The sequence below is a fragment of the Aethalodelphis obliquidens genome, unplaced genomic scaffold (genome assembly GCF_003676395.1).
Source record: "Aethalodelphis obliquidens isolate GAN/ISIS:26980383/991018 unplaced genomic scaffold, ASM367639v1 scaffold10, whole genome shotgun sequence".
NCBI lineage: Eukaryota > Metazoa > Chordata > Mammalia > Artiodactyla > Delphinidae > Aethalodelphis > Aethalodelphis obliquidens.
Window position 1 is genome coordinate 39,952,986 of NW_020837954.1, and position 15,138 is coordinate 39,968,123.

Genomic DNA, 15,138 nt, shown 5'->3' on the forward strand with positions numbered 1-15,138 from the left:
AGAAGAACTCTCCTGCATTATAGCAGAAGCATAGCAGAACACCATGTTTAATAATTTGTGTTTTTGAAAGAAAATTTGATCACTACTGTAGGTCATTTAAATTATATAGTTGCTTTCAAGTACATATCAATATTCTCTAGAAAACATTGTTAATTTCCCTAGCAAAATATCATATACTGATACTGTAGAACTCTACGAATATTTGTTTTGTAATTCTAACATTGTTATGACTAAAGTAAAATACTATTATACATGGTAAAGGTAAAAATAACCATATTGAAATAAAATTTTGAGTATTTTTAAATTGTTCTATATAAATAGGATAACTAAACAGTGTGAAATTGGTAAGAAAGCAGAATACTAGAAACTCTTGTACTGGAAATATTTAAAACTAGATTCAGTAAAATATACTATCCCTTTATGGTCAAATAAGGTTATATTTTATGCCATTTGAAGGAGCTCTTTTTGTAATTTTTATGAAATAGTCCTGGACATGAGAAATACGTTTTCATCTTTTTACCTTTGTCTAAATATGTTGGGATGCAATATGTCTATATCCTGATACTAACACTTAGTGAGTCAGACAGACCTAAATTTGAATCTAAAACTCTACCACTAACTAGCTATGAAATTAAAGCAAATTAACCTGTTCAAACTTCAGTTTTCTCATCTACTCAATTAACTAATGCCTACCTCTCAAGGTTGTTTTTTATGATAATTGAGATAATAAAAGTAGTCAATAATACTAATTAACAAACATATATAGCGCTTACTATGTGTCAGGAGCTATTTCAAGCATATGTTAATTCATTTAGCCTTCAAAACAACCATGTGAGGCAGGTACTATTGTTGTATCTATTTTAAAGGTGGAGAAACTGAGACAGATCAATTAATTGATTTGCCCAAGGTTATCCAAGCTAGGAAGTGACTATAATGCATGTAAAAGCATCTAGTATAAAACCTGGCTTGTTTGTAGATGCTCAGTAAATGTCCTTTACCATTTTTTTCTCATTTAATTAATAATATTACCTATTACCTCTAATTAGATATGACAGCCCCAAATGTTTCTGCTACTAACCATTGTACTCTGATACCTATTGTTAGCTATTAGCATACCTGGTGGATATGTCTAAAAAATAAGAATGTTAGTCAACATTTTCCCACTACTACTTCAAGGCATGGGCAAAGGAACAAGAATAAGAATTTCTATAGTCTATATGATATGTGGATTATTAGTGCAGTTGCATTAAGTACCTCCTGATATCCTGTCTGAACCTATTTACTTTGTACTCTGTAGTTTAAAATTTTTGGAATATGGCTTGAAATGGCCCAAATATGTGACATTCAGGATAGCTTTTTAGTAATAGTCCCTTTTATCTGGGGTTTATATTTATTTTGCATTATCCATTGTAAAGTAGTATATGCCTCAGAGCATGGGCACATTTATGACCTACCAGTTTGCTAAAAACAACATTTATAGTCTTTGTTCAATTTAACAAGTATTTACCAAGCACCTTGGGCTTTATTGAGTGAATGCTAAAGTACATGTACTCCTAAAATTGTCACCTGACAAATCAAAACAATACAAACTTAGTATCAAAAATGTTCAGACAAATGGGCTTCCCTGGTGACGCAGTGGTTGAGAGTCCGCCTGCCGATGCAGGGGACATGGGTTCATGCTCCAGTCCGGGAAGATCCCACATGCCGCGGAGCGGCTGGGCCCATGAGCCATGGCCGCTGAGCCTGCGCATCCGGAGCCTGTGCTCCGCAACGGGAGAGGCCACAACAGTGAGAGGCCCGCGTACTGCAAAAAAAAAAAAAAATCAGACAATTCAGGTCAAAAAAATTCTTTAAAGGGAAAGATTAATATAAAGCTGAACTATCAATGAAATTTTTATACAAGTAGAATTTAAGCTAAATTGAAGGAGAGAAATAGGATTTAGATTAGGAGAGAAGAAGACATTACTGATGGGAGTAAGAAAGAAAGGGAAATGTATGATCAAGCCACAGAGAAAGATAAAATTAAGAAAATCTTCCTGGCTAGAGCAGAAGATTCACTTTACATAGAAGGATGGATAAACTAGAACTATGTTATTTTAATCTCTTTCTTAGAACAGCTAGAGTAGTACCATCTGTGGAGATGCAAAACAGCAACTATCATTATTCAGAGATTCCTCTGAAGCCAGAATTCATAAGATGACTATCAAGCAATACACACAGTAAAACCGTGCCATCAATCCTTTCTAAAAGTAAATGCTTTTGAGAATTGGCACTTATTCAATAAGTGAACATTCCCCAGTAAGACTAACATCATTATTTTTGAAGATTGGTTTTTTTGCCCTGGTTTTTGTTTTATTTTGTTTTTGAAGTTCTGATGTAATGTGCAAACCTAGTGACTATCCATACCATTATTTGTATATAAAATTTAAACTGCTGTGAAGTGCCAGGTTCTAATTTTGTTGATTTGTTGTTTGGAAACCTTTTCAGTCAATACTTATCTTACCATCAAAACAAGGGATATTTTTTATCATAGATTTTTTGTCAGTGCTGTACCTCGAGTTGGCTTAATGTTTTATATAAAATTACTAGGTAATAATAGAGAACTCACCGTTTGATGAGAATTCAAAATCTGTCGTGTTCAAAGTCCTAGCATGACCTTTTCATCATTCCCAGCCTTTGTGTGAACATCTCAGTCACAGCTTCTTTCATCTGAGAGTTTATTGCTTGTATAGTTCTAGTTATTTGAAAGTCCAACCCTGCCACCTTACCCAAGACATTTACCCTTTGTTTTATTTATGCATTAAAAGGAAAAGCTCCTTAGTATTACTATCCCAGTTGAAAAGTAACAGGTATAACATTAGAACATTTAGATAATTAGAGCAATATGTGACATTGCATTTAAAAATCATGTTGAAAGCCTCCTGTTCCACATAGCAATACTGCAGAGGGAAGTGTACATTGTTCCTTGAGGTGGGAATTTTGGAATTTTTAGCATAAGGCAAAAAGAAAAATTTCATATATGAAGAACCCATAAATAAAACGCTGTCTTCATTTTCCCTTAAGTACGTTTCTTTATTGCATGCCTACTCTGCATCAGAACAAGTTTTCAACTTTTGGGGAGTTCTGATGGGGAAGAGAGATGAATCATATCAGTTAACATACAAGTGAGTACAAATATACTTATTATCGTAAATTCTATGTCTAATTAGAGCTCTTACTAGAAAAGTAGTGTTGCCCATATAACCATTTGTGACGCAGCATAACATAGTGCTTAAGAGCACAGACTACTTGGATTCGAATCCTAGATTCACCTCTTACTAGCATGTGACCTTACGCAACTTACTTTACTCAGTTTTCTTATGTGTAAAATGGAGAGAATAAGAGTACCTACCTCAGAGGGTAGTTATATTATGTGAGTTAATGTAAGTAAAAGCAATATTTATTTGCTACATAAATATTTCGTATTAGTACCTACAATCTAAATAGAACTTTAGCTTAAAAAGTAAGTAGATAATGGTTGAGTAAATATTGAAAGAATTTTTCTCTAGGGAAAAAATCAAGCAGGATAGGTTACAGAAAAGGAAAAAGAAACAGAGATGACATGCTAAATGTTTGTTTTTACCTTGAATTTATCAGAGTAATAAAATCTTGAAATCAGTGTTCCAACTCACCCTTACAACCTACTCTCATAAAATGAACAGAGACTGGCAAACTAGAATAGTTTTGCAAAATATATGCTAAGATATTGACAATAAAGCATCATTAAATATTTTGCAAATATAAAATGCTAAAAGCATGTTTATTTAGAGATATAGTTTCAGGAATGAAGATTTCAGAGTATTCCTTTCTTCATTATTGTCTGAAACCAAGAATGTGAATTCATCTTCCTTTTATTAGATCTCCATCTATAAAATGGACTTAGTATCACTTTTCACACAAAATGTAATATGATGACAAATGGATTTATATCTATCAAGTCCTCTGAGCTTCTTAGAATAATATCACTGAATTAGAGCAGAATATTTGTATTGCCAGGCATAAAAGGAAACTGATAGAGGGTAAGAAAATGGACTCAGATAACAAAATAAACTGTTTGGAATTATGCTAATAATTTTACTAGTATTATTTCCTCATATTGGAACTTGGGAAAACCATGGCTGCTATTAAAGAATGGCAGACAAATATCCAACAGAGGGAGTAACCATTTCAGATAATCATAATAACAGACACAACTGAGAATTTACAGGAAGAATCCAAGTTCCTTCAAAAGATGCTGAGAAGAAAGAAGTAAAGCTGTTGGAAGTATGGAGTTTGAAAATGAACTGTTACCAGTTGCACAGAGAGAGAGAAGGACATCAAATATCAAAGGCACAATGCAGAAGAAGCAATTGATTGTGCTAAAAGGACCAATTGACAAGAGGCAATATATTATAATCCTCTATGAAGACTGAAGATAGCATTATATTGTTGGATGTCATTGAATAATTTAAGTGTTTTCCCCTCACCTTCTTCACTCCTTCCCCTAAGTTTGATTACAGCATATGATATATGGCCCTTGCATGTAATAATCCTCAGCATAAAATTTTATGTGAGGAGAAGATAGGTCAGTTTTGATTAGAAGATGATTTTGAATAGAGTTCTGCAAATTTTAAGAATACTTTTCTACAAAATGTAGGCATTGGAAGCAATGACAAAATTAGTTTTGAATATTGTATAAATACGGGATTTCCCTGGCGGTCCAGTGGTTGACTCCGTGCTTCCAGTGCAGGGGGGCATGGGTTTGATCCCTGGTCAGGGAACTAAGATCCCACATGCCATGCGGCATGGCAGTAACTAAGTAAGTAAGTAAAGTAAAATGGGGTCTTATTATAATGTTTCTCATGCTTGCAGTGATTCAAGACTATATTTTATATAGGAGACCCGCATTATAACCCCATTGATAAGATTCAAAAGAGATTCACGTCATGCCAATTTCCCACTATTGTTAAACACAGTATTTAGAGGTTTTGGGTAATTACGTGATACTTTGATGTGAGTTCTATTTGTGGGTCCTATTTACTTCCCTTTCTCGTTTACTCCCTTTTTGGCATTTTTTAAGACTTGCCTGTACTGTATCCTGTCCCTTAAGATGAGATTGCTCTGTGGGGTGGATAGATGAATGAATATCACCATCAGTATTAAATATTTAGAGGAATGAGAGGTCTGCTTTTATATAATATTGAAAGCCTATCCTAATATAAATGCACCTTCCCTCATAGGTGTATCTTGTGCAACAGTATTAATAATAATGCTCTAGTTTATCTTTGTTCAAACTTTAGTTATTACTGTTTGCCTTTTAAATATAAAATACCTTAAAAGAGGGATCAGCAAACTTATTCTTTAGAGGTAGTAAATATTTAGAGATAATAAATATTTCAGGCTTTGTGGGCTATATAGTCTCTGTCATAACTACTCAGCTCTGCCAGCCCTGTAGCACAAAGTCTGCCATATGATGATATAAATGAATGGGCCATGCTGTGCCCCAATAAAACTTTATTTATGGACACTAAAATTGGCTTTCTCATAATATTCATGTCATGAAGTATTACGCTTCTTTTGAGTTTTTTTTCAATTATTTAAAAATGCGAAGATTACTGTGATTTCAGGCCATGCAAAAAAACAGACAGCAGGCAAGAGTTGTCCCATTGGCTGTGGTTTGCCACCCCCTACTTTAGGACATTCCTAACCTATAGTGTATTAGCATCTGCTCTGTTAATCAAAAGCTCATAGGGTGTAAGGTTTTCAGAAAAATGCTCTGAGAATTTAAGACAGAAAGGAGTTGCCCTGTGAAAATTAACACTTCATAGACTCAAATATGCCCTGAGTGCCTACTGTGTATATACCAGGCACTGTTCAAGATATTGGGGATACAGCAATGAACAAAGAAGTCCAAAGATTCTGCCTTTATGGAATTTACATTTTAGTGGTGTGTCACAAATACAAGTAAATTAGTAAAATGCATAGTATTAGAGATGGTGATAAGTACTATGGATAAAAATAAACCAGGGAAGGTGGATAGGTAGTACAGGCCGGAAAGAGGGTTGTAATTTTAAATAAGGCTATCAAGCAAGGCTTCATTGATAAGGCGACATTTGTGCAAAGACCTAAAGGAGGAGAAGGAGCAAACCATGGATCATGTAGAACCTGTGTGTCACCCTTAGTATAATGGAGAGTTTTGAGCAGAGGTGTAACATGATCTGACTTACATTTAAACAGAGAAAGCATTTAGGAGCATTTAGCATTTATTGAAATAATCCAGGTGAAAAATGATAGTGACTCAGACCAATGATAGAGATAGAGGTAGTGAGAAATACATTATTGTTATATATTGAAGGTAGAGGTAACAGATGGAGTAAGAGAAAGAGAAGAGTCGAGTATAAGATCCAGGACTTTGACTTGGGCAATTGGAAGAATGCAGTTGCCATTCAGTGAAATGGAGAAGACTGGGGGAAGAAGAGGTTTGAGGAGGAAGATCAGGAGTTTTACTTTGGTCATGGAAATTTGAATTGCCTTTAGATATCCAAATGGAGGTGTTAAGTTGGCAGTTAGGTATATGCATCTGGAGTTCAAAGGAAAAGTCTGGGCTAGAGATACTATTTTTTTTAGAGTCATCAGTATCTTAATGGAATTAAAATCCATGACAACTGATGAGATCATCAAGGTATTTACTAGTATTACTATTTATTTATTGTATTACTACCCCTGCTTCATTTCCCATCCACTTTCAAAGAGGTATGTAGTTTCTAGTAACCTGTCCCCTCTGCTCACTCACGAAGGGTGGAAGGGATCCCACTGAACAGGAACCTGGCCTACACAGGAAGTACTATTAGTTGGCTATCCTGAAATTTTGCCATGGTGTAAACATGGGAGTGAATTTTCCCAAGTACCTCCTTGCTGGAAACTGTTTGCACTGGAGGTAAGTGTGAAAGGGGAGGTTGTGGGGAATGATGGGGTGAGGGCTTCCTAAACCTTTCCCAAACCTCAGGAATGGCCTGATTCTGAGGAAGGGAGAAGGTTCAGGCTGGTTCTTGTTTCCCTGAACCAGTTTATACAGCCCTAAATTTGACCTGCTTTCCTCAAACTGGGAGTCAGAAATCCCTTTTCTCTTCTGTTTTTCTGCTGCAGAAATTCCCAACATTCCCATTTTGTGGGCTCCAGAAAGGGGTAAGCGAAGACTTCAATCCCAGCCAATCATTTCCAGATTAATAATTTTTAGTGTTTTGGTTTCTTTTATCATCATAAAAAAACGCTTGGACCCATTTTTCCCATTTGTTTAATTTCCTTGTGGATTGTTATGTATCTATGTTCTAGGGTCATTCCGTATCCCTGGGCAGTAGAGTTCAGATCCATATGCTATCTCCATTTGTGTGCTGTTTCTCTTGTAGATTCTCATACGCAGTTTATTGATGACTATTTCCTAGATGGAAGACACCCCATTCAGGAGACTGCTTCAGTCTTAATCTCTTCTTTTCCTGAGTGTTGTTTTGTTCTCCTGCTGACAGCTTTTCACTACCCTACCCAACTGCTTCTGATGATCTGTCATCACTTCTCTGCTGTTCTGTCTTCCTGTTTAACTGCCTTTGATTTTTGTCTCTCCTTTTTCCCCCCATTACGTATCTGCTGAATGATTTGCATTCTTCACTCACTGGTGCTTTGTCCATCAGCAAATGGCCTGGTACTACATATTCATCTGCTATTTTAGCATTTTAGACTGCCCAGCATTGTCTGTCGGCTCTCCTACCATTCTCCTATACCGTGGCCTTCCAAGTGCTATGCTATCTGTCTGCCTGATCTTGCCCTACCCAGTCTATACCAGTAATATTATAAGTAGGTTCAGATTGTTTAGCACTTTTGTTACCTATCTCTACTTGCCTTGTGCCACTAAGTTGGACTGCTGACTGAATTTGCTTGACTACTGTTCTTCTCTACCTATTTGCTGCACATGGCTGCCCCATTAGTTGACATGAGACATCACATTCATCGCCTGTGTACTCAGCCTTGCAACTTGCTGATTGGTCCATATTGCCTCCCTTATACTTCTCTGCATCTGGTAAATCACTGGCGTTGCTCCTCTGTTGTCTTGTAACCCTGATCAGATTTTATTTCCAAGAAGTGTTGCCTACATATTGTCCAAACATATCTTAGCAATAGGAAAATGCCTCACTATTTAAGTCCAGTCCAGTTTACTCCTAAACTGACTTAAATTCACTACTACCATCTTTCTGCTTTTTTATACAACTCCACATTCTTCCCTCTCTTTAGGAATAGATTTTTTTCTAAATCATTTATCATCTTTGCTTCAGTTGCCTTTTCATATCATATATTATGTACTTTTGTTCCTTGTGTATGGGATCTTTCAGTAATTTTCCATATAATAAATTTGTTTCCTATTTTCCCTGATTTTTCCAGGGCTTCATGAGGATAAATTACTCCTATTAATTTTATCCTTTTTAGTTAAGACCAGAAGAATTTTTTGAAACTTTAAAGTATCATCTCTAAAAATAATAAATTTAGTTGTCTTATAGCTCTTTGTAGTTAAGATTAAGGTAACTTTCCACTCTGCTCCATTTTTTCCTTTGAGAATATCATTTCTCTGCTACTCCATAATTTATGTAATATCATTTAGAGATCCTTTTTATGTATTTATCTTTCCCTCCCACATTTTAGACTGTGTTTTCTTTTGTGTGGGTAAACTTTTTAAAATTGAAATTTTCCTTTATTTACTAAGTATTTGGCAACTAGACTAAAAAGCTTTAATTATCTGGACTATAAAGCTTATTGTCTTATTCACTTGTATTTAAACAAAAGACAAGATCAAACAAAAAGTAGAGAAGAATCTTGGTGAAATTTTCACACAATTTCAAGAGTCTGAGGAGATTTAAAGTGGGGTGTGTATGCATGCATGAAAGTGTGTGTATGTAGACTTGAAGTGTTCTATGTGTGTATATATCCACAACATCATTGTGCTTGAAGTGTGGAAAATGCTGAGTATCCATATTAAATTTTATTTTATTTTTACTAAAAATGAGAGGGAAAAGGAGAAGGGAAAAGCTAAAAAGAGTGATAAACAGGGAGTACAGGAAAAGGTATGGATAGGTTTTGCTTCTGTTTCTCCCTCTCCTTTTCCTTTAGTGATAGAGATAAAATTGATATGAAGCAAAAGACTGCTCTAGGAAAGTCAAGAAAATTACTTCTGTAGGTTTTAATTTTTTTATTGTGATAAAATACACATAACATAAAATTTACTATTTTAAGTGTACAATTCAGTGGCATTAAGTACAGTACATTCACTATTTTGTATAGCCATCACCACTATCTGTTTCCGGAACTTTTTCACAATCCCAAATAGAAACTCTGTACAGTAAACAATAACTCCCCATTCCTCCCTCCCCTAGCCCCTGGTAACCTCTATTTTACTTTCTGTCTCTGAATTTGCCTATTCTAGGGACCTCATATAAGTGGAATCATACAATTTTTTTCTTTCTATGTCTGACTTAACAATATTTTCAAGGTTCATTCATGTTGTAGCATATATCACAATTTCATCCCTCATTGTGTGTATATACAATTTGTTTATCCATTCATCTGTTGATGGGTACTTGAGTTGTTTCCATCTTTTGGCTCTTACATTAATGCTGCTATGAACATTAGTATGCAAGTACCTGTTTTTCTTACCATTCTTTTGGGTATTTACCTAGAAGTGAATTCAGTAGCTTTTAATACTTTTGTCTAAGAAGAAATTAAATTAGTAGCAAAGACATCAGGGAAACTACATAATTAACACGAAAGATGGATAAGTCCAAGATACTGTATCAGGAGTCGAAGAAATTATAAACCTTTAGAAAGGCCACAGAAGGCCAAGTGAGATTTAGAAGACACTATATTCTAAGAATAAAAGGGAGAATAAAGTTGAAATAACACAGATATTGGATGTTTGAAGGACAGCAAAAGTGATTCTGGAGAAGGTTGAATTTAAAAAATACTCGAAGTGGAATAATGCAGACTTTAAAAGAAGCGGAGGTAAGCGTTTGAAAGGCAAGGTTTAAATGAAGTTAACGGAACTGAGATGAGGCAACCAGGTTGTGTTTATAGGAACCAGTAATGGGAACAGGAGTTCATTTCAATTCAGTGGTCTTCAATTCTGGATACCCAGCTTTCTACCTGAATTGAACTCTGCACCATAGTGTCCTAGACCTTACAGGAGTTACAAAGATTGGAAAAAATTGTTCCTTGTCTTCAGGGAGTTTGAAACTAGAGTAGTTAAATATGCAATAATAATGTGTTTAGGAAAGAAGATTTTCAATCCTTTAGGTGATAATGTTTTCACAACTCAACAATTTTTTGGTGATTTTACATACTCTATCCAGCCTTTCTGAGCCAAGGTTCCTCATCTAAAGTATCAAACACAGAAAATGATTTGAGTGACTATCTTCTCAGTTCTCCCGAGGGTGGTGTATAAACTAGTACTATTCTGTTTGCATAGAAGAGAAGTTAATTCAATACATCCAATAATTCTCTCAGAATCTATTCAAAAAGGCTTACTCTGTGCCATATACTCTGTTAGGTGTCTGTAACACAAAGATAAGGCCTTGTTCTCAAGGAACTTACATTCCAAAAGAGGGAAAAAGACATTTAGCAAAAAAATACATTTCTAATATCATCCACAAAATTTTATTATTTTCTTCTAATTCTTCAGGGAAAATGTTCAAAGTCAGAGTGATTGTATATGAGGGAATCGTTTCACCTCTTCTAAGCATCACTGATTCAGGAAAAAGAATGTCTTCTATGTTAATACCTTTTCACAGCTGAAGGATTCTGGTAATAGTTTAAATGCCAATAAGAATCTCTTTAATTTTAAAACCTAGGGCATTCAGTGACAGATTACTGATTTCACTGGTTAGCTGTTAATAAACAGCATTACCTAAAACCAAGTTTATTGGTTTTATAGTGGAAGAATAGAGAATGGTTAGAGATAAATAGATAATTAATGTTCAGGAGGTTGTTCTTGAATGTAATTGCAAGCACAATGAGGGATTTTACCCCCTGAGGTACAACTATATACTAATACTGAAAATGTTTGGTAATTTAATTTATTCTTACTGTCAACTAAAGCTCACTTGAATTCCTGGTTACATTTATCGGTTTTTATTATGGTTTTGATTAATTTATCATTTGAACTAGGAGTTTGTTTGTCCTCCCTATCTTGATGTGTGCCTTCAAATTTGAGAGCAATTAGCTTCATTCCTATTGGTCAGTACCTCACAGTGATTCCTTTAAAGTAATCTCTTTAAAAGTGCTGCACTTAAGATAAGTTTTAGTAACCTATTTTTCCTCCCATCCCCTGATATCCTACTAAAGTTATTTATTTTGACAGCACAGCTGGGAAGATCAAAGTTCTCATGTCAGGAAAAAAGCATTAAAATAGAAATTACATCCAGATTTAACTTTTATTTTTTTTAACAATGGTGAATAATTTTAAAAGATTTTTCTTCACTTGTATTCATTCTGAAGAACATATTTAATGAAAATAAATGATTTAGGTTTTTTTTTTTTTTTCCTTAGCGGTACACAGGCCTCACACTGTTGTGGCCTCTCCCGTTGCGGAGCACAGGCTCCGGACGCGCAGGCTCAGTGGCCATGGCTCACGGGCCCAGCCGCTCCGCAGCCTGTGGGATCCTCCTGGATCGGGGCACGAACCCGCGTCCCCTGCATCGGCAGGCGGACTCTCAACCACTGTGCCAGCCCGATTTATGTATTTTAAAGTATAAGACCTGGGCTAAAGGAAAATATCAGTAACATCATTTTATTCAACTTGTTTTATTTGTAATAAATATACTTTTTATTTTCTCGTGACATCTGAAATTCTGTTTTTATTTTGAGGGAAGCTCAATTGGAAATAGAGTTTTGTAATGTATTTTTTTGTAAAGGTTAACCTGAAAGGCAGTATTTCTGTCATACCTTTATTAGTCTTCAAGTCCTTTTTATATTTAATAAGAAGATCCTCTAAATTTCTTTGCAATCAGGAGATTCTTTGTAGGCAGCTACTCCTAACAAACAAGTTGTCGTGTAATTTTTCATTTTCTTTTCTTTCTTTTTTTCCTTTCTCTCCTGAAGAACAGTAGATCATTTTCAAACTTCGCAAAGGAAGATGTAGCTTCCTTATATGAGCATTTTGTTAGGAAGTTTCACTCCTTCAGTTCTGAATATAGGCAATGACAGTAGCAGGTACTAATAACCAGTCTCTGAAACCCCAGTCTCTTTTTCTACCCCTTGTCTCCTACATCAAATATTTCAGTGTTGCTGGCAAAAACTAACACATTACATGTGTGGCACAAGAGATCCAGTGGAGTGAAAGAGACCATTGAGGGAAAAGTCAATTGCCTTGGATAAAGAAACTGTTCAATACAAACTTCTTTATGTATATTTACCAGTATTTAATTCCGTGAACATCAAAATCAATACCTGAAAAGTTCACTAGTTAGATATTTCGATGTTTATAAAATACAAACCACTCTAAACTTTTTGTATTTATCTCTGAATGCTTTTAGATTTCTTGTAATATTTAGTACTTATGAAGAAATAGAGATTATTTTCTATTCATATAAGCAGCATAAAAACATCTTAGATGTTCAGGAATCAATTTTTATTTGGTTTGCTCATAACCATATTACAGTAGTAGATGTGTACTTACTGTGCAATCATAGGTAATCTCATTATAGAAATCTTGAGCAAATGTCTGAAAGAAAATATCTCTTATTAGTTAAATTCTTTTCTCATCCTCCAACTGGCTGTCCTCTGGTCAAAACTAAGATCAATCTTGAGAGAAGGATAAAAGGCAAAAGCCTTTGTAGATGTCCTGTTTCTCATGATGGTTAGTAACTAAAAATAAAACTTGAGGCCGTCTGCAGAAAGCTCCTATTTTATTAACCAGAAAATCTGTCTTCAAATTTCCATAATTCCTGGTTTGTTAGAATCAGAATGAGAATATTAGGACCCCAGCATTTTGCGTATTATAGGTGTTTAATAAGAGCATAAAAATGGTGACCTTTTTATTAAGACACAGTATTAAAGGTGAGATTTTAACTGAAAAACATACGGTCATTTAGGATAAGGAAAAGACAGATGTTTTTATGACTTACAAAAGGCATAATAAAATGCCTTTTATGAATAGCTTTAAATTTTTTTTCTGAATGTAGATTTCTAAATATATTTTGATTTTACTGTTTTTGCCAAAAAATAATTTGGGAAATACAGAAAAGCAAAATGAAGTAAATACAAACCACCAGTAATCTCAACATATAGTTATTAGCTAGGACTAATTGATTAATTTGCCCAGTAGCAAACCCAACATATATTAAGGTTTATATCTTGGGTTTCTTAATAACATCATCCCAAATGATACGATAGCTATGAAAATTTATTGTGCACTTACTGTGTGCCAGGCATTGTGATAAACATTTATGTAATGTCTTATTTAATCCTCACAACAAACCTACACAAGAGGTACCACTTTACAAACAGGAAAATTAGATTTAGAAAAATTAAATCATTAATAAGTTAATCCAGATCACAGAGTAGAAGATAATAGAATTAGAATTTGAACAAGGTAGTCTTGACTCTAGAGCCCTTGTTCTTAATCACTCTCCTTTTCATATAAAGTAAGATTTTCTCTGTTTTGTAAGTGTTCTTATAAAAGAACAAAAACGGGGAGGAGGGATGTGTCAGTCACTACAGAGTATAAACAAGCTATGAGTAATTTAATTTCCCTGTCATTAATCATTTAGGTCCTTTATTATTTCCTGTCATCAACACTCTCTTTATATAAATTGTCATATACTTCTCTGATTACCAGTTTAGAAATATTTCCTTAAAATAGAATAACAGTCAAGATTGCTAAGTCTGCCAGTTTGCCCTCCAGAATAGGTACAAATTTATATATTCATACTATCAGTTTATGAAAGTACACATCCATTATCATTTTTAATCTTACTAATTTGATAGGTGAAAATTGTATGCATTTATTGGCATATTGCAGACTAATAATGAGATTAAACATTTTTCTTGTATTTTTCCAATTTTGTTTCTTTTATTAACTGCCTGTGTTCTATATTCAGTTTTGGCTCAGCAGCCTGTTCTTAAAGACTGATTCTAATTGCTTGTCAGGAAATAATTTTGGCAGAGTCAGATTTATACTTTAACTATCTCAGTTTGACACATAAATATAAACCAATTCATTTTCTCTTTTTTCGAACTCCATTAACATAATAGTACTCAATTATTTCACTACTCACCATCTTGCAACAGAGGTCAAGTTCAAAACACATCCTGAATCAAAAACATGCAGTTTATAAAGTGCAAACACATTATTTTCTAACAAGCTAGTTATGCCCTTGGTCAAGTTTTCTTCTCATAGCTGATGCACAGTACTTTATTTTCTAACTATTCTTTTCTTATGGAATATTCACACTAAATGTTTTATGGATAGAATATTATGAACCTTAATATTTTAGAATTAATGGTCAATTCATAGATACAAACCTTGCAAAATAATTTATAGTTAGGACATTGAATACATATAGCTACTATTAACAGTCATTTTTTAAAACACCACAATGTACAGTCCTATTTACACAATTATTTTGCTTGGCAAACTTACTTTTCTGAATAGAATTCCAAAGGAAACAATATTCTAGCATGCAATTAATATGAATTACGTTTGATTATCTAGACATTTAAAGCATTTTATAAACTTTTCCTGACAGAGCTTAACTTCCCCTCTAGCTTACGTTTCTTAGTCGCCCCTTAGAAGCAAACCATGTAATGCCCAAAGTTTTTTGGTAAGTGAATTGTTTAACACTTGGCTTGGCTTGGCTTGGGAATTCCCTGGTGTCCACCGCTTTCACTGCAGTGGCCCAGGTTCGATCCCTAGTGGGGAACTAAGATACTGCAAGCCACGCGGAAAAACATGTGGCTTGTATTTTTTGACAGAAACATTTTTTTATGTAAGTGATTGTCAAGTAGGGCATTTTGGTCCCCAGGGTACATTTAATGCTTTGTGACCTTTTTGGTTGTTCCAACTGGGGGGATGCTACTGACATT

At 34.5% G+C, this 15,138-nt stretch overlaps 1 protein-coding gene across 11 annotated transcripts in view; it reads left to right on the forward strand.

Annotated features, from left to right (window-relative positions):
- The window catches only part of GPHN (gephyrin), a 626,342-nt gene that overhangs the window by 269,231 nt on the left and 341,973 nt on the right, over positions 1-15,138 (forward strand). For 6 of the 11 annotated variants that reach the window (XM_027111532.1, XM_027111539.1, XM_027111535.1 and 3 more), the window contains exon 5: positions 7,165-7,203. The exons of the other annotated variants lie outside the window; for them this stretch is intronic. In XM_027111532.1, coding sequence (XP_026967333.1) covers positions 7,165-7,203 — 39 coding nt within the window. The remainder of the gene's footprint in view (positions 1-7,164; positions 7,204-15,138) is intronic. 11 annotated transcript variants of the gene reach the window in all.